Below are 21,252 nucleotides of genomic sequence, written 5' to 3' on the forward strand. Positions count from 1 at the left end.
TGAAGGGATCTTTCAGGATAGCCCAATTCCCTGCAAAGAGAGTCTTCCGCCTGTGGGTGAGTCTACGGCAGGGACAACTGGAGGCAGACTCGCCTTTGTCCTTGGAGCCAGTGGATGAGTCTGGAAGGGGACTTGGATCTGAGATTTTCCTCACAGCCTCGCCCGCGGCCATAGTAGGAACTGGACTTCCCGCTGCTCACTTCACGAAGATCACATTGGCAGGCACAAACTGTGGACGTCGTCCTTCTTCTTCCGAGTGCTGCCTCTGCAGAAGAAGGAGATCGACAGACACCTGGAGATGAGTATAACGTTGAACATCCTGGGTGATGTCTTGGATGCGGTTTGCAAAGAGAGACCGAGTCAAACAGGGAAGCTGGTACAAACGTGCCTTGGAGGAGTCGTCCCATAGGCAATGTTGAAGGACGCCCATCCCCTTAGAGCCGGGATCGATCCTGTGTGGTGGGAGAGGAGATCCGTGATTTCTCTTGAAGGATGCACGAATGAAAGCCTCCTCATTAGAAAGCGTGTGGGACATTGCTGTGGTAAAGGCCTGGAGTATAGTTGATATGAACGGAAGCACTCGTCTAACAGTTGTATGGAGATGCACCAGGTCGCAGATCGCATGTGTGAAGGGTAGTTCATCAGATGGTCTACATAGTCAGTATATCGACAGTGATCCCAAGCGCGTACACCCGGTTTATGATGATAATCGTAGAAGCCGGGGCGATCTCGTTGACGGCGGCGATCCGTATAGTGAGTGAGTTGGGTTTAATGCCGCTCTTAACAGTATTCCAGTTAAATCACGGCATGTCTGCTTAATGTGGGAGGAAAGCCCGAAGTGATGCAGGTCTCTGACGTTTCCCACTTTGGTGAAACCCACGAGCACGGGTATGGTGCTGACAAACCTAGAAACATAATCGGGACGAACCAGGATAGGTTTCTAGTGTGCACATGGGACGCAACTCTGCACAGCGTATCGCGGCGCCTTAGACGACTGGGTCACCCTAAAAGGTCGATCTCCATATCGTCAATCACAAAAAGGTTATGAGGGTCAGAGTTGGAAAAAACATTATTGGGATATTTACAATTATTTAGGGAGTCAACTTAAATACTGTACAATATGCACCTAGTTTAGGGAATACTACACTCGTTGTAAGTAGAGAGTTATGAGAACCACTCAGTTATCACCACACGGTGATGGACGAAATTAGCGTTTTCGTTACTTTTGTAAGTAAAGTTTGGTTTTAAATATTGTAGTTCATGTACGGAATCAAATCATAAAAACGCAACTGCTACAGAAATGCATGCATTCCATGCAAAAGTTGACTTTCATGCAAGCCCCGTGCATTTGACTACCCAAGAATGGGTATAAAAACATGTGCGTTAACGGGATTCCATATGCATTGTTTAGCATCGTGCTGACAACAACCACTCAGTAAAACAACACAATTACGCAATTATTCAACATTACGAAATGCCACGCCTGTCCGAGCGTCTGCGAGCCATTGGCCATTGGTATGCTTGAATACAATTTAACGTCCACAGAAACACCATTTGTTGATTATGGCAACGTTGGCAACAGACGAATGTAGTTAGAGACCATCCTCGGAGTGGCAGGCCACGCATAACCAATAATCGAAAAGACAACTGGATTCGAACAACACACCTACGAAATCGATTCCAGCCAGCAACAGTGACTGCAAGAAGCATCCCTAGCCTTCGACGAATATCTTCACAAACCGTACGTCGTCGCCTCAGATGTGCAGGGATTTCGCCAGAAGACCCGCCAGACGTCCCATTTTGACAGGAAACCACCGTCAAACACGTCTTCACTCATGCAGGCAGCGTCTACGCTGGACGGCCATGCAGTGGGGACAAGTTCTATTCTATGATGAGTCTCGTTTTCACCTCAGCCACAGCGATGGACGGATTCGAGTGTACCGACGTCGAGGTGAACGTTACGTCAATCATTGTGTCATGGAAGATCACGTGTTCCACGGACACTCCAGGAACTTACACTTACAGGGGTCTTTTATCTGTTGCAAACCGAAATTGTTTCAGATTTGGTAAAAAACATAACAGTTGCATTAAATCTTATTCAACTTCACAGGAAATTTTGTTGTTCGGTATATCATGTTACTAGTGTCACGATGTTGAACGCTAGAGACACTGCTGTAGTTGTTCATACTTTGGATGGGTTTATTTTGTGACCTGAAGTCTGCATGATTTCTGTGCCAGGTACACCAATCTCACGGAGTGATTGTATCGTGGTTTTCCTGGCCGAGAGAGTTGTGACATGATTCCCACTGAATGAGATATTCTTTTCATAAGTTAGCCATGTTTATTTTTTCCAACTGTCAACGTTTAAACCAAGGATGGTTAGGGGCAGGTGCCGATTTAGAATTCGTGGCCAAATGGAACGGAATATCTGGTGAACAAAAATTTCCCCGGGCGCAAACAGGCATACAGTTTGTACAGTGTAACTGGACATCGTGGTCGTTAGTTGACCATGCACGGGGGGCCACGTCATGGACATTACGCGTGCCATTGCCAGTGCGTGTCTTGGGCGTTCATTGTACTCAATGAACTCTCTACCATCAGTCTATTTTTAAAATAGCATCTCCCCACCTCATCAAGTGAAGTTTTACGACATAGTATGTTGAGAATGGATTCTGGATTATCAGGACCCAATTCTTTGGCGTTTCACATCATTTTGATTTCATCATCAGATTGACTTTCGGCCCTATTAGGTAAGTTTCCTCTTCCATTTCATTTCTGGACTGTTTGCTTGTTCATACAACTTCGCGAAGCTTCGAAACACACGATCCTGTAACAAGGCCCTTATGTAACGTCTTGGTTTTAGAATCTGTCAGTGTATGAAGGATAGTTCCTGATAGACACATTCTGGAACAGCGTGAAGCGGGTTCAAAAACGGATATAGGGGCCGGCGATACAGTCTCAGGAACAACAGTAAGTCTATGCAGTCCTGCTTGCCCCATTTCACAATTGCAGGTACTAGGTAGTAGGTAGAACCTTATTTATTTTAGTCCTTGTATGAAGTACTGGCGCAGGCTGTTGTAAAAGGATAGTTATGATACCCAATATCATGTTATGATACGTTGAAAATACAGAATGAAATCGACAGCTACAAATGGGCAACGTATGTTCGTTTACTGACATAGAAACTGGATTTGGATCGTACAGGGCTGCGGCAATATACCCAATTTTATACAATGTTTTAAGCAAAGATGTAAAGACAGAGATTCAGAATTGTCATGCTAAAATTATTTCTTCATCATTTCTAAACCATTCAACAAATGTCTGTACTCGAACTAGAGAAAATGTATTATGGAGTTATGTCCACATGAAGATCTCATAGGCATATAATGAAAACGCCGATGACTGGGCCATAAGTTGGGTATTCAACAGTTTTGTTGCAAAGACAAAGTCAAAACCGATTTACTTAAGTGCAATATATGTAATCACAATGTAATTGAAGATGAATACCATTTCCAATCAGTTTGTCCATTTTATATGGAAAACAGATAGCTCTATTTGAAAAGAAATCTTCCTGTATAATGTATCATAAATATTGTAGTTGTGAGATAGTATAACATTTGTCCCACCTGTAAATGTGCAAAAGTTGTATCTCATGTACACCATACTCTTGGCCATGTGGCCTTTGATACCGAATAAGATATCCTTATTCTTCGTACAGCTAACATGAACGTTTTTGGTGAGCACTCTGATTTCCCTCTTCCAAAAAGGTATGGGCAGGATATAAATTCAGCTGATAGATCAAGGAAACCGAACCATTTTGATTGCACAGCCTGAACCCAGGCGATTGACTCCTGCGGTGCGAATGACCAACTGTTGGTCCGAGATTCAAAGTTTGTCATGAATTGACTTTTTAAGTTTTCTTACAGTTGTCGTTTGCAACAGGTTTCAGTTTGGTCTGTTAACAAACGAAAGTTGTTATGTATTTACACTTAATAAATACATATCTAACTTGGGTATGAAAAACAAATACCAAACTCATTCACGTTAGATACCATTTTTAAGAAACTCGCGAACTTATGGTATGTGACCTCCTTTTCACTGGGTCAGATACTACAATATTATACAACGCTGGGTTGGCAAATGAATAATGATGTATGTATCATGGAAGAGTCGATACTGATTTGAATTATTTCAGTTTACAGATTACCGGGAACTATTCTTGATGCTAAACTTGTCAACAATATACCTTCACAACAGCGTAAAACTACATATCCATTAAACTTATTTAAGAATGGGCAGGCAAGTTTGTACATTATAGGATTTTCAACTCCGACTGTTCTTTTTGTTGTATGAATGTGAGCATAACTGGAGACTTTCTCCATTTTGGCATATCTATTTTTGTCTCATAATTCAATCATGACACGCAATAGTAGTTACATCAGTCATCGTCTAAAATATCCCACACTCGTAGTAGATGATAGAACTCAAATTGAACATATCAATACTTTATTAACATATACATCTGGAATATCAGTTCAACACTACTCAGTTACAATGATCAAACATGGCAATTGTGAACAGTCATTATCAGCATGATAAAACATCTCCTAAATAATCAAAACCATTATTCTGTGATGAAACTCATTTGAGCAATTACAATTGTACAATCAAAAGTCCAAAAAAGAAAAACACTCCTGTATTATGAAAAACTACTTACAGGACATTCAAAAACAAAACTGTTTAACAATAACAAGACTATCTTTAATCCAGCATCTCAACCATCTTAATTTCCGAGAAATATGACATACATCTTGCATCGGTTTAAATGTACATAATACTTTGATTACAGTTATAGCTATACTTACTAGGGCTGGGACGGGTAACTCTGGTACTCGGGTCGGTTGGGTCCTGAGTAGGACCCGGGTACCTGCAGTACTACCCGGACCCATGGTTACTCAGTAGATATATTGTTTAATGACAAAAACTCACTATAGCTCAGTGGTTACACTACATGGCTCTAATGTTCGCATTTCTTTCTAACAATACACACATTCCTTTTGACTTATGTATATGTTTGAGTAAAGATAACGCTTCAGTCAACTTCCATGAACGCATGATCTGATCCTTTGATAATAGTTTTAGCCAGGACTGCGGTAAAACGATTTCCAATCAGACATTTTGTTCCCAACTCTTGAGACCTGCAGTGGGTACCCGGGTAGGGTCAGGTAATAGGGGGTCGGGTACCCGGGTAGTAAATTTGGACTCGTCCCAGCCCTAATACATACCAAAAGAAATCAACAGTGTCACATGCACTTTTGCAATAGACATGTTAATGAAATGTAGGATGACCTAGGGACTGTTGACAATCTATGAATACTTTCACTCTCAGTTACAAATAGTTGGAAGATGAAGCATCCATTCCTGAATGTTAGTCTTCTTCCTATATGGAAAAGATGAAACATGTCACCATGGTTACTAATCATGTCAATTGCAAGTTACAGCTGGTGTTATACAGAGGGTGATGTATTGAACCAATCACAATGGAAAGGACAGGGGACATATTAATTTGGCATTTTTAAGAAATTAGTTGGAGATATCATTTTACAACAAATCATAATAAAACTAAACATCTTAAGTAATGGAATGTATAACAAATAAGATTAAAAACTATATGTTAAATGGACAAATAACCACTGTCATATTTCTCTTTAATTGAATTATTTTATGAAATGAATATTGCATGTGAAGGAAACATTTCAAGAACAAGGAAATGTTTCTAAAATGCAATTAACAAGACAATACTTTCTAATAGTAGCGATATCAAATAGAGTACTGATTTGTAGGCTTATTTTCCTAATCAAGTCTTTCGGGTTAAATTCATTACTGGTACATGTTTTTATTCTCTTATAAAACAAGATCACACGCATTCGTAATGATATTTAGGAACAAAGAATTCACAGAATAGGTAACAAAAATAATCATATCATATTTATTTAATTATCAAAATTTAATATAAAGATGGACGGAAAACTGAATGGAAAACAGAAGAAAAACTGTATCACATATATTGCATAAATGATTACCATCAAACATAATATGTCATATAAATATTCATGTAAAACATTCTTATGTAAAAATGCCACAACTATATACTCATATGTACATATTTCTTTATACACAAGAAGCATGGTCATTATGTGAAACTCTGGTCAGTCAGTCATTTATTTTGTCTTCTTCTTTTTCTTTGAAATGCGTCGTTTTGTTTTTGAATCAATGATGGACTGTGACTGTTTCTTGATTGTTGTTCGAGATGGGACATCTCCATCATCTTCACCGCTGTCTTCATCATCTAGATCAAAATGAAAATGAACATATATAACATGAACTGGACAGGTATGTGTTGTGACAGTTGTGGGTTACTATTACACTGTGCAAGCTGCACGACAGAAATAGCAGTCATGCCCAAGGTAAGCTCAGATAATATCACAGAAACCATACAGATCACAAGAGGAAGACCTAATCTCTGAAGATGAAACCGTGAGGCACACAATATAAACTTCATGACTTGAATTCATTCTGTTAGTATTTATCTGAAGTATGACAAAAAATAAAAGTGTAAGGCAAAATGCATCCAAAAGACAGGTTCTTCCATTTCCGAAAAGGGTGCTACAAGAGTAAATCTGATAAGATATTAAACATTTTGACAAAACACTATACATCATTTTTCATTACCTTATGTATTATAAATACACAGGACCAATTTGCCAACATAGCTTTGTTTATATTCCAGTTCTAATGACAAAATACCACAAATGTCATCAAACATAATTACATTCTTTAGTGAGAGATGTCTATGCTAAGTGAGTGATAAGGAGACGGAGATAGTGACATCAATTCAAGGCCCACGACACTATCATAACAGCACGGACATACACTGGACAACCAAGATTGGAGTTGTGGTGACAGGCAGTTGATGACATGAATTGATCCTATCAACTCTGCTGGTTGATGAGTTGAGCTAACAAATGCATTTGTTGAAAAGCACAAGAAATATTTTCATTTTCATAGCATGCAAAGGATGCAACAAATGAATTATCATATCTTGAGAATTTTGCCTTCATGTGGGATCAACTGCTCAATATCTATGCTCCGACATTGCTAGATATTTCTGACTTGCATTTATCATTTCTTGAGCCCTGGCAGATTTTAGCCCATACAAGTTCTGCAAGTAATTTTAAGGCAAGGAATGCAAGCAAGAAACCATTTCCAAACTAGTATTATTTAACAAAAAAAGTAAAAAGGTTCCAATTCTTCAGGGTTCTCTATCAGCAAGCATCAGTCACTTGATAATGTCAGAATTCTTTCACTTTTCTTTTGCCATTGCTTACATTTATTAAATCAACAGCTTTCAGAACTATCTGCTGATGCAAACACATAGTGGTCAAAACAGTGAATGACAAAATGAAAGTAGGAAGTGTGAAACATGCCAACAGTCTCACTTCCTGCTGGCATAGTGTATGAATCGACCTTCAAATGAATGTATGTCATGGTGTCATGCAGTCTCCCCTACCGCTGTCGTGCTACATGACACATGTCACTGATCATGCACTCTTTATCATGCAAGTCTGAGGGTGTATTTTCTGTGCAGACTCCTACAAATCTTATGGACAAAAAGCAGGCCCTTTTCAACTACTTCTCAACAATAACATTCAAATTTTCAAGAAATCCCACTTACTTATTATTTCATCTAAAGCAACAACCATAGAAATTCAACACATTGACAGAATGTTAGAAACCAAAGACTAGTTGGTAGCTGGTTCTCATACTAATCACTGGAAATTCATTGTATAAATCAAATTGTCTCAATGGATTTTAAGGGCATTTCAAGCACTTCCAAATCATCAGGTAAGCACCATTCACTAAAATCCTGTGAATGTAAGCACTTTCCAAATCAAAGCATACCCGACTATGGTTGCAACAAGAATGAGATCTAGACTCCTAAAACATACAAATGGATCTCCAACATGAAATTATATACATTCAACGTTATTGCAATGCTTCAACACTCAATGTATGTAACTGATATATCTTGCAAAATGCTTGAAAAACAATTCCACATGTTCATGATATTCACAATATCTGTGGAAAAAAAGAAAATGAAATTGTCAACAAAGATGTAAATACCTTCATAAACAAGATCTCTTTGTGTTTGTGGCAGTTTGATCCTTGTGTTGTATGTGGGCAGCTTCCCTTCTATACTTGCATGGAACTGGAAACACAACAGAAAGGATGTAACAAAGTAACATACTCTTTAAAGATACAACAAGCATAGTCTCTTGTTTGCATCACAAAGTGTGATGTGTGTCTACATCTTGTTACAGCTAGAGTGCCAGCAATAACAAAAGCTAGAAGTGAATGTAGTTTAACTGCAGCAAATTCCCAGCAATAACCCAGTGACCTGTATCTCACAAGCCAGTGATAAGTACCTTACTACTAGATCCTTTTTAGTCAATAATGTAGAACAATAAGCAAACATTTTTGGGAACTAATTCTACCCCAGAATCTAACACTAGAAAAGTAAGTAAAAACTAGTGATAAGTTCCCATTCAACTATTTGATAACACTCACCTCCTCCTCCTCCATCTGTTTCAAGGTCTCATTCAAATCTTTTCCATCCAGCTCCTCAAGGAGTTTGAGTAGCTTCTCTTCTGATGTCGACAACTGATCCAGTACATACTCATCAGACGAGGCATTGATCTGGGCTGTCGGAACGTGGCCTTTACTCTGTGTGATGAAGAGGGAAAGGTAGAGTGAGTGAGTGAGTGAGTTTGGTTAACCCTGCTTTGAACAATGTTTCAGTTATATCATGGCATGTCAGCTTGATGTGTGGTGTACAGAGTGCAGTCATATCACATCACATTTACAACATCCTTATTATATGCGGCAAGATCTCAGCTGAATGTTTACGTAAATAAACAAGGTGAAACAAGGTAACAAAAAACCTTTAGAATACTTAATGAATGCCTCCTTCATTAAGACCTGTCCAAGTCATGTATGGTGATGGGGGTCTTTACTCACAGCCTTCAGGTGGTGTAGTTTATCAGCCAGATGCTCCACGCCAGCCTTGACCTGCACCAGGATCTTGCTGCCCCTCTGCAGATTCTGATCTCCATCATCACGTCGGTTCTCCTCCTTTGACAGGTGTGCTTCGAACTCCTCTAGAACAGCCTGCCCACTGGAATTGAAACATGCTAGTGTCAAATCTGCAGACATCATACACACACGATAGTGGCACAAAGATGTAAACACACTGAGATAACAGTAGAACAATGCAGTGCATTAACTGTGTGTAGGGATAGAGAAATGAAAAGAGTGTGTTTATGTTTTGATATTTTCATAAAACATTTATCTGTCATCAATAATCATAATCAAAGCATAAAGTTTCATACAATATTCTATGTATCTCTAAGTTTTATGCTATGATCAACCATTTCTCCCACAACAGGGCTTGATCTTAAATCGCCAGCAGTGGTTTATTCGCAGTGGTTTTTTTTTATTCACCCAATCTGATTGGATGGCTGAGAGTGAAGAGCTGTGTCATCGCGTTTTCATTGGCTTGCTAAAAATAATTGACGGCACTATTTTCGGATTGGGGATTCCCTAGGTCGTCTAGTACAGGAAATCCCCAGCTGTCAAAACATTACCGTAGTGACGATGTTTCCATCTCCGGAAGTTGGTGATTGTGAGAAAGTTTGAGGGGGGAAGGGGTGTGATATGTGGAGATATATCAGAGAATTTCGGCTTCCCAATGTACGAGATTCAGTTAGAGAATGGGAAGATGGTAACCAAAGCGAGATACCACATCAATATTACGGAACCAGGTGAGCCATTCCGGTACATTCTTTACTGGGCGTTTTCAGGACTCATAAAACAGCCAATGAAACAGTTAATTAATTCATGTAAAAATACTGATGAAATAGTGAAACAAACCATATTATTTTTGGTATTTTTAAAAAATAACCATCAACCACATAAGAAATGTCATGTTATAACAAAGTGTTGATCAAGAGACGATCGATCAAAAAAATATTTCATAGTTATATTAAAATAATCAAGACTTAAATTTCATTTTTTAAGAAAATAAACACTCAAATGATATGAATCTAAAGCAATGCTCAATTTTACTGCAGGAAATGATCAACCTTTGCCGGACTGTACATCTCAAGACTGAGATGTTTTGCAACCACAGCAGTTGTTTCCCCTTTCAACAGGTGGAGTTTATCCAGATCAATATAATTCATAAATTTTGGCCTAAAATTATTTGGTAGTTTTGTTAACATGGAGACTTCAATTATTTAAACATACTATCTCAGGACAATTAAGAAACTCATTTTTTTTTTAAAAACACATTACCATGTTTTGACTTGAATGTATTAAGTCACACCTAGATCTATGTAAACTCAAGAAAGTAATATATGTAAAGCCTTGTTCTAATTGTGACAGATTAATCACTCGTGTGTAGATTTTTCGGTAACAACCGAACACAGTGGTTAATCCTCTATATCACTGCATTGTCCTGACTGCCTACAGTGATGAGCTCTGCTATTTAAACTACCAGTTCACTTTATGATCATGGAGTTTATTATAAAGATCTAATCTGCTCCAGAATACACTTGCCTTGAAAGCTTGGCTTCTCCTGAATACTTCATCTCCTCAAACTCCTGCTTGAGTTTCTCCTTGTCGTCACGGAAATGGATGATGGTCCTCTCATTGTCCTTCTTGAGATCCTCCAAGTGCTGAGTGGTGTGACCTTGACTCTGGAAGCGCTCAACCACCTCCTGCAACCACCACATAAATGACATGCAGACAGACACACAGCAAAACATGAGAAGTTGTTTTACCACGATTTGGAACAAAACTCAAATTTACAGCATTATTGAATACAGATGCAAGAATTTTAACGAATACTTCTCTGTGCTAAAAGCGGAGAAAATAATTACTGGTATATTCAGATGTTTGTTTACATAGTTAACATTCAACAAGTGAACAGGATATGAAAATATATTTCACAAATATGAAAGAAACTAACCTAGAATGCATAAGAACCCAAATATAATGAAAGCTTACAGTTCATGGTTCCTGCATATTGGGATAAACTATTCAGACTGTGAGCCTCGCAGGCTACTCACCATAGTGTCCGAAACGCCGGTGGCCTCCTTGATCCGCCTGAAGGCCTCCTCGTATGTGGTGATCTTCTGCTGGTGCTCCTCCCCAGTCAGTGCCGCCTTCTCTGTGCCTGCCAGCTCGTCCCCCTGTACCGAGCCACGCTGTGCCTACACAGACAGGAAACATAAGTTAACAAGACAACAGGGAACATGTGCTGAAAGTGATGACATTAGGCTCTCGGCACACCATAAGTAATATCAACACACAGATTAGAGAAGCTGTGGCTTCAGGTTCACAGAGAAAATGTTTGTATATTTAGTCCTGCACCAACTACAGTAATACTAAACATGTTTCCATTTGTTTTGATTTAATAAAGACATGTAACATGATAAACAATCAAAGATTCTTGTACAATGTTCCCCTACTCTGTCTCCTTACCAGTCTCTTCTCTATTCTCTCATGCTGCATCTTCTTCTCCTCAGCCTCCTTCTTCATCTTTTGTAGTTCAATCTCCCTCTTCTTCCTCTCACCATACACAATTTCCTCCTGTTTCTTCAGCTCATTCTGAGCTGAACTCTTGGCATTCTCAGCATCATTATTCATGGCCTTCAGGTCCTTGAGCTCTGCCTTTGTCTTGGCAATCTCCTGCTCCATCTGGTCCAGTCGTGTTGGGTAGGTCTGAGCCTCCTGCATGTACAGTTATTATTATTATTATTATCATTAGTTTGTTTGTTTGGCAGCATCATGTAAATAATTCATTCTGAACCAGACAAACCAGTGATTTGATATTTTGAGCAATGATCCACACAATACAGGGCATGATGACACTAACACAGCCCAAGTCAAAGTACAGGAGACATATTAAGAGGAAATGTGCACAGAGATAAATGAATGATATTTAACTCACTTCTTGGTCAATTTCCAGAAACAGTATCTGCATACACTAACAAATTATGTCATTGACACAAAAACACTGCCATTTAACTCGGCAATAAATGACTTTTCAATTCAGAGTGACGCCTCATATATTTTCTCGATGCTTATCTATAATCATGTGAAAAAAGCACCTGTCCCACTGTTTCAGAGTTGAAATACTTAATCCAAGTTTGGAGTAATATATCAATAACCTAAGACAGAATAAAGTAAACTCTTTACCTCAGCAAACTTGGATTTGATCTCACAGTAGACTCTCCGGACTTGTTTCGCCTCCTCACACTTCATGATGATCTTGTCATAGGAGTTCTCTAGGTAGCGCATTGTCTGCAAACAGAGAAATGGAGGACTAACACTTCATGATTAGCTCTACAAATAAACAGTTGAAATGATATAAAGTTGTCATGATGAATATTGTTATAAGCTCTTTCACTACATACATTGTTGTGGTATACTGTTCAAGCATCTTTGTGTAATGACAGCTGACTAAGATAACGGGTAATGTACTGTTGTTGGCAATATAATGTGATGAGACAATTGACAAGTTGTTGACGGGTGAGCAATGGTCCAAACGATTTGGGTAGGCTGAATCACCTTTCCGGGTGGTTTCATTCACACAAATAAAACTCTTGCAAATGATCAAACCTCAAATATAGGTATCCTTCACTGAAAATCCATGGAACCATAAAGGCATATTTGAGATTCTCTTATTTTTCTTGCTTAAACATATTTTATTCACCAAAAGTGAACGGGATTGGATACAAGTTCTTCAACTTAGGAAACCTTCCCCCATTTATTACTCACTGCACAGAGAGGAACTTTTATCTACTATCAACAGTATCAGACAAGAGGCACCAAGAATTGACATCACAAATTGTAGCATGTGTAACATGTAATCCAGGAGTTTGACAAACACTATTAGCCCAAGGCTCCTGTAATAATAATAATAATAATAATAATAGGCCCTTTATATTGCACTATTTCCACACCACACAGGGGCAAGCGCAAAGCGTTATTATTACCCCAATCACTGGATCAGTTTGCACTCAAGAATCATTCTCAGCTCCCTGGAGAGTATACCACCTAAGCTGCCTGTTAGGCACAGAAGGTTAACAACTACATTGCCATCTCATCCTACCAGGTACCCATTCACTGCTGGGTGAACAAACGCACATTTTGAACAAAGTCACTTGCCCAAGGAGACACCACATGTGTTACTGTGCTTCAGTATGGGGCAGGACGAAAGCCCTAGAAACTCTCAGGTGCCAAGCTGCCAAAACGTGGTCACCCATCCAACTACTCTCTACAACCGACGTTGCTTAACTTCACCTAATTTTGTGACCCGTGCTCTGTGCATAGAACATGTGACACCACATCTGCCATGCTGCCTACCTGGGCCTCATGGGAATCTCCCTTGTCTGTGGCAACAGCATCTGAGGAGTCTTTCACAAGGATGTTGTACTGGGTCTGTGCTTCCTCCAGCCTCTTCTGCTTCTGAGCTGTTTGATGGCGCAGTGCATTCAGGCGCTTCATGGAGTCCGACACTTTGTGGTCATAAATTATAATGGCCTCCTGTAGAGATGCAGTAATAAAGCATGATTGGAAACATTCATAGCCGAAAAACAAACATATTCTGAATCTCTCATAAACCAAAAATAGAAGTATCAACACGATACCAAACTGTTCAGATTTCAGTCTAAAAAACTACAAATGTTCATAAACAAGTAAGTAAAAAACTTTCCCGTTCAATCTTTCAGCAGCATTTTGACAAGATATAACATGCTCAAAACAGCTAAAACAAACTCTACTGGGACATTAGGGAAAGATTAAATTTTGTTTATTTCTTTTTTAACATGGCACTCAGCAATATTCCAGCTGTATGACAGTGATCTGTAAATAATTGAGTCTGGAATAGACAATCCAGTGATTGATATCATGAGCATCAATCTTCTCAATTGATAAAATGGTTAAAGTATGTTTGTTTGTTGTTTACCGCTGCACTCAGCAATATTTCAGCAATATGACAATGGTCTGTAAATAATCAAGTCTGTACCTGACAATCCAGTGATTGACATCATGAGCATCGATCCACACAATTGGGATACAATGACATGCATCAGCCAAATCAGCAAGCCTGGCCACCAGATCCCATTTGGCGGCTTTTAGTACAAGCACAGATTGACATATCATATCATATGCATATGAAATATTCCTCTCTAAAATACATGTAGGTAGGTAAATGTATGAAACACTTAAACACTGAAGAGTCTATAAACATATAATGTAGAAGACTAACATACTAGGAAATTATGAACCTACCCTGCCTGTCTTGCTGGAGAGTGCTGCTCTCATGACGGGTTTGTCATTGAGGGCTCTGTCGATAACATGTTCATCTTGCTGTAATACAAAACCAAATGTGTCACACCAGTATATATATCAAATTTTTAAGATCTTTCACATTCAAAAAGTATCTAAAACAATATCCAAGAACTATGACTTCCGTGTCATCAGGTCATCTAATACATATATATATATATATATATATATATATATATATATACAGATATACTTTACTGAATAGAAAGATGAATGTCAAGAGGATGTTATTTCCATGGCTTTAGCAGAATGTGTTCCAATGAGTGTAGAAAGCTGCAGTACCTTCAGTTTGTCACTTCGTCTCTTTCTCAGCTCTGTTGTTTCTTTGCGGAGATTTGCTATGCCATCTCGATTCTGTTTCATACAATACTGTGAGGATTCATAGTAAGCCTTGCGGTCACCCTCTGAAGCAAGAAATTGCAGAACATATAAATGAAACTGTAAGTTGGGTAGGAGTGGTGTGGATTCTTGATTTTGTCTGCTTTAGCATTTTAATCTAAGTACTACATAAAGGTTTCATCCTAAAATTAGAAATATGGTGTCGACTACTCTATGTTCAGCCTTAATTAAAAAAACAGTGCAATCATCTGATAAATTTTCCTATTTTATTTAGGTGAGAAGTGATAGAAGTCTCTACGCTCATCACTAACCAACTGTACACAACTTTTCCATTTTGACTTGACCTCAAAATACTTTAGCTGTAGAATATATACAGTTTAACACTCACACACCCTTATAGTTCACATGCTTTTATTTTACACTTTTTGAACACACTACTAATAGTCAGATCCATTTAGGAATCAGGACTAGCCTATATTACTACGCTAGTTCTTAGCAAATATGCTGAGCGCAAATGATCTGTCACTTTATTCATTAACTCAATTGTTGTTATTTCACAAGTACGAAATACTATATTATGTCAACTAATTACTGAAGATTGATATTCCTGCATCAATTTAACGTTGGAAGGGTTGTATTTAATTAACGTTTAGGCAAGTAAAGCTTTAAATAATTTTGTTTACAAATCAACATGTCCTAATATTAACGCTCACCTAACAAGGCGATTTTAGCCTTTAGTTCTTCAATCTGTTCAGTTATAGGACGCTGTGCTAGTGTGGTACCCCCAGGCATCTTGGCAGTTGCAAGGGTCGCGGTATTTCCTCAAATGACTCCTATGCTGTGCACCCCCTGTTTATCAGACTAAGCAACTATCAACAACATGGACGATGCTGTAACCAAACGTCGTCAAGGTGCCCGATGCCACGCATGCGTAATGGGCGAAATTAATGTAAGGGAGGTAATTCTAATTTCCTTGCAGGTGCGACAGCGTGTAAACTGATGAAAGCGCATGTAAAATACTTTCCACACGCCGTTCTTGCAATATACATTCCTAAAAATGTAACATTTTCATTCACACAGTACAGGTCTATTTGATTTTGTACGCTCATATGTGTATTAAAGGAATATCCTGGAATTAATGTAGAACATTTGTTAAGGATGCAGCTGTCGTAAATCGTGGACATGAAACTCATTTTGTATGGCACCATATTGACAAACAAAACATTTCCTTTGTTCGTTCGATTACCGAGGCGTTTCAATTTCTACATTGAAAGAACTCACCGAAACGTTGTAACATATTTTGATAGTAATACTCGAATTCTTGAATCGTGATTTACAATAGAATTAACTGTATGAATAGTGTGACATTTTAGAACTTGAAGATAAAACCTGTGTGCCAATCCTATATTGAAAACTGTCCTCAAGATGTTGTAAGGCGGAACGTGACAAATCCTATCAAAAAAATACAATCTCGGAGTTGTGTTAGTTCCAACCCCCTAGCGGGAGGAAAATACGTGATGTGTTTGAACTTTTGGGAATGGGTGATTCTAGCAGTAGATGCAATCAATACTTTATGCAACGTTTGACTGCAAACGTGAACATACAGAATCCATCGTATTCCCCTAAGACAGCATTATTTGACGAAGCGCACTTCACATTCAAATACCGCGTGCAAGTCTGAAGATATTTTTCAACCATATAGAAGCCTGTAAGTGGTTTTCCGAATATTATATAAAAAAATGAACATTGAAGTGCATCAGGCTTCAGACCATTTAGTCTAGATTTGTTGCTGACATTCACTGCTAGGAATAAACAATTACGTCAACGTGGGATCCTATGTGAGCCACTTCTGAAACGTGTTTATCGTTCACCATTTTTATATCAGCTGTCATTGGACAGGGTGGTCAGGCTCGGCGGTTTGTTGATTGCATCGTATCCTGGCGGCGTGGTCACTGCTGGACGTTGCTGATAACATGGGTATTACAGGCCACCTTCAGCTGACTGTGGCTTAAAACCAGGTGAGCTGAAATGGGGTTTAACGTCGCGTTCAAGATTATTGCATTTACATAGCGACGTGCATGTACGTCTCTGTGCGTGTGTGTGTGTGTGTGTGTGTGTGTCTGCGTGCGTGCGTGCGTGCGTGTGTGTATGTGTGTGTGTGTGTGTGTGTGCGTGTGTGTGTGTCTGCTTTTACTAGTCCGGACTAATGCCGATTTCATAGTGCTAGCCCACTGAGATACCATACCGCAGTTTAATATGAACACCCCTCCCAACACAGTATACTGACTCCGAGCCGACCAGTCCTTGTTTTAGCCCCTTAATGCCGAGCACCAGGCAGGGTAACAATTAGTACCATCTTTTAACGTCTTTTGGTATGACGGGGCCGGGGATCGAACCCCGGAACTTCCGCTCTCCGGGCGGACGCTCTACCACTAGACCTCGGAGGGGTGGCTTAAAACAAACAGTGTTGAACCTACGTCTTCAGTTTCTTCTGCTGATACATGGATAACAAAAGCTGGAACAAACACGAACTATATATACACCCTTGCCGCACACCAGTGGCACAATGAAGCCGGGTACCTGGTATGTGTAAGATTGACCTGAAAATGTTACGTTACCATATACAGGCCTACCAATGATAAAAATAACGTGTTTAAAAACATAGAAATACGTATGTAATTGTCTATTTTGCACGCTATTGACAAGAAGAAATATGAGTCGACAATGCATTATGAAACTACTGGTAAGCAGCAGTTGGAGTATATGTGGTCGTTTTCTGAATACATTGTCGACTCCTGTTTCCGCTTGTCGATAGTGTGCAAAACAGACAATTACATACACATTTCTATGTTTCTGAAAACACGTTGTCTTTGGTAGGTCTGATACAATGACTGTTAATTACCATCTGTAGTACCTAAACCGTGTTTGTTAAATACATCCCTGTCATATTTCCTTCACTGGATCAAAGTATACGAAAAATGTATAAAGTCTTTATAGAATTTACATACTTTACGATAAAGTTAAACGTATTTCATTCTAATTGTCGATTCTAAAAGAATTAATCAGCCCAAATTCTGATCCACTGCTGTTGTTTTGTAAGAGAATAGTGGTTTACCAGGTATAGGAGCCAGTCTCACTCTCCACCTACAATAAGCCCTTCCACGTTGATAGTGTGTTCCCGCCATTGTCGATGTGTAGTTTATATTACTACCGTCAGTCTGTGGTACTATAGTTGCTCCTGATGTGTGATGTGTATACGATAGCATACAGTATATTTTATTCATGTCGTCAACCAGTGTACATATCAGCCGATACTCGAAATCGATTTATCAACATGACAAGGGCAGATATTCTGGAGCTTATATTATATAAACCTAAAGGTGTTTACAAATCAATCAGCGCATATTTTGAACGAGTGGGTGAATCGGATTTACTGACGCTTTGAACAGTATTTCAAAACGTTCATGCCGCACCAGCTTACCGTGGGAGGAAACTTGTCTTGTTACCAGTTGACGTAATTAATAGCCTTCTTATGAGACTTTCATTTGTAGTGTACCGTACACGTCAAACATACAGATACTCTATTGTTGCCAAATCTTGTCATTTCCATAACGCCGCGATTTGCTGTGCAGAGTTGCGTCTCTTGGGCACAACAGAAACCTATGATTGTGGGTTCGAATCCCGGTTCGCCCCGATTATGTTGGTAGGTTTGTCAGCACCATACCCTCGTGGGTTTCACCGAAGTGGTAAATGTCTGAGACCTGCATCACTTCGGGCTTTCCCCCAACATTAAGCTGACACGCCGTGATATAACTGGAATACTGTTAAAAGCGGCGTAAAACGCACTCACTCATTTCCATAACGTAGCACCCTTACATTCCACGGACGTTATTTTGATAAAACAAATTCAGTGGGTGACAAGTAAACGTAAACTCTCCCAAAAAGTAGGGGATATTTTGAAAATAACAGATCATTCTAGAAATTCAAAAGGTACCGAGTGATGGTAATGGGTGAAAAGAAACGGGAAGGCAAGGTGTTACAACAGAAATCAACAGATATTGTAGCGGTATATTGTAAGGGCGTAAACAAACAGGGGTGTGCAGTCAACACGTGAACGTCGGAGAAGACTTGATCAACAATGTATCATGCCCCCAAGATAGGTAAAATAATCCGTGTATGTTGCCTGGCATGGTCCGTATCAGTCTACCCATGACAATTTCAGAGTCTTGTACACACGTCTTGCAGAGACTGGCCTCAATTCGGCAAAAGTAGCGCGTCCTAGAAGTGCTCTGCAGGGAGTCAGGATTCATGATTGGCCACTGCATTCTGGTTATGTTCTGCTGTCGGATGTAGGAAGTGGTCAGTCCCTTCCCATATCATTGCAGACCCACCTCCAAATCTGTCATATTACCTTACGTTGACGTTCACGTGACGTTAGTTAGGACACCTTCAGACACGTCCACGCCTATCATCTGAACTCTTTACCTGAGACCAGTTTCTACGCTCTAAACACCATTAGCCTCTGGCTAGAATGTGTCGATATGTTAACGATGCTACAACACAAGGTCGCCGAGCACGCAGACGTTTTCTAATTGGTCAGTAACTTGAACTACGCTGACCGGGCACAAATGAACAGCGATTTCTTTTAGATTTTGTACCGAGATTAGATATTTTCTCAGCGTCAGCTGCAAAACCAGGTATATTTTTTTATTTAAAACTACGACCCTGAATCTTTATTTAAAAAACCAACACCTTGGAACAACGTAATTGTTGTGGCAGGCAATTTCTTTTTTTTCAAACATCTGAAGCATAACTATTTCTTTCAAGGATTTTATTATCTTTGATAAATCGCTGCCCGGAAACTATATATAAGGTGAGAGTCAAGTAAATGTTTATAAAGTGAGTAAATGTTAATTAATGTGTCAGTTAAAATGAAACGGCAATATAACATTAGAAATTCACTAACTATATTGAAATAACACTCTTGATATTTGAAGCTGCCCGTCCTTCAGACTGATCAGTTTGGATGAGAGTGGTTCGTTGATGTATATCCATTTGGCAATATGACACTTGACCAATTCCAACACTCACTAGTTGGCCACTACACTCGGAAGTAGGTTAATGTGTCATATGAACTCAGTCAGAAGTGGGTTAATGTGTCATATGAACTCAGTCAGAAGTGGGTTAATGTATCCTATGTCCTCAGTCAGAAGTGGGTTTACGTGTCGCATGACCTCAATCAGAAAAGGGTTTATGTGTCGCATGACCTCAGTCAGAAGTGGGTTTATGTGTCGCATGACCTCAATCAGAAGTGGGTTTATGTGTCGTATGGCCTCAATCAGAAGTGGGTTTATGTGTCGCATGACCTCAATCAGAAAAGGGTTTATGTGTCCTATGTCCTCAATCAGAAGTGGGTTTGTGTCCTTTGTCCTCAGTCAGAAGTGGGTTAATGTATCCTATGTCCTCAGTCAGAAGTGGGTTTACGTGTCGCATGACCTCAATCAGAAAAGGGTTTATGTGTCGCATGACCTCAGTCAGAAGTGGGCTTATGTGTCGCATGACCTCAATCAGAAGTGGGTTTACATGTAGTATGGCCTCAATCAGAAGTGGGTTTATGTGTCGTATGGCCTCAATCAGAAGTGGGTTTATGTGTCCTATGTCCTCAATCAGAAGTAAGTTTATGTGTCCTATGGCCTCAGTCAGAAGTGGGCTTATGTGTCGCATGACCTCAATCAGAAGTGGGTTTACATGTCGCATGACCTCAATCAGAAGTGGGTTTATGTGTCGCATGACCTCAATCAGAAGTGGGTTTACATGTCGTATCGCCTCAATCAGAAGTGGGTTTATGTGTCCTATGTCCTCAGTCAGAAGTGGGTTTACGTGCCGTATGACCTCAATCAGAAGTGGCTTTACATGTCGTATGGCCTCAATCAGAAGTGGGTTTATGTGTCGCATGACCTCAGTCAGAAGTAGGTTTATGTGTCCTATGTCCTCAGTCAGAAGTGGGTTTATGTGTCCTATGTCCTCAATCAGAAGTGGGTTTATGTGTTCTATGTCCTCAATCAGAAGTGGGTTTATGTGTCCTATGTCCTCAATCAGAAGTGGGTTTATGTGTCCTATGTCCTCAATCAGAAGTGGGTTTATGTGTCCTATGTCCTCAATCAGAAGTGGGTTTATGTGTCCTATGTCCTCAATCAGAAGTGGGTATATGTGTCCTATGTCCTCAATCAGAAGTGGGTTTATGTGTCGCATGACCTCAATCAGAAGTGGGTTTATGTGTCGCATGACCTCAATCAGAAGTGGGTTACGTGTCGCATGACTTCCAACAGAAGTGGTGAATAAAGAAAATTAATTGCTATAATTAATCTACGAAAATAATGCAGAAAATAAGACTAACTCATTCTTAGAATACTTATTTCATTTTAATATCTTATTATT

General features: G+C 39.4%; 1 protein-coding gene across 1 annotated transcript; it reads right to left on the reverse strand.

Annotated features, from left to right (window-relative positions):
* Window positions 1–4,522: 4,522 nt before the first annotated feature.
* On the reverse strand, window positions 4,523–15,729 carry LOC139472976 (outer dynein arm-docking complex subunit 3-like). Its single transcript, XM_071255465.1, has 12 exons — window positions 15,528–15,729; window positions 14,758–14,879; window positions 14,419–14,496; window positions 13,492–13,671; window positions 12,322–12,426; window positions 11,605–11,853; window positions 11,190–11,333; window positions 10,678–10,838; window positions 9,079–9,235; window positions 8,629–8,784; window positions 8,185–8,269; window positions 4,523–6,349 (listed from the first exon to the last, which is right to left on the reverse strand). The coding sequence occupies exons 1-12, from the start codon at window positions 15,604–15,606 to the stop codon at window positions 6,222–6,224; spliced, it is 1,644 nt and encodes a 547-aa protein (XP_071111566.1). The 5' UTR covers window positions 15,607–15,729; the 3' UTR covers window positions 4,523–6,221.
* Window positions 15,730–21,252: the final 5,523 nt, after the last annotated feature.

Source organism: Haliotis cracherodii, unplaced genomic scaffold (genome assembly GCF_022045235.1).
Source record: "Haliotis cracherodii isolate W230 unplaced genomic scaffold, xgHalCrac1.p SCAF_26, whole genome shotgun sequence".
Classification (NCBI taxonomy): domain Eukaryota; kingdom Metazoa; phylum Mollusca; class Gastropoda; order Lepetellida; family Haliotidae; genus Haliotis; species Haliotis cracherodii.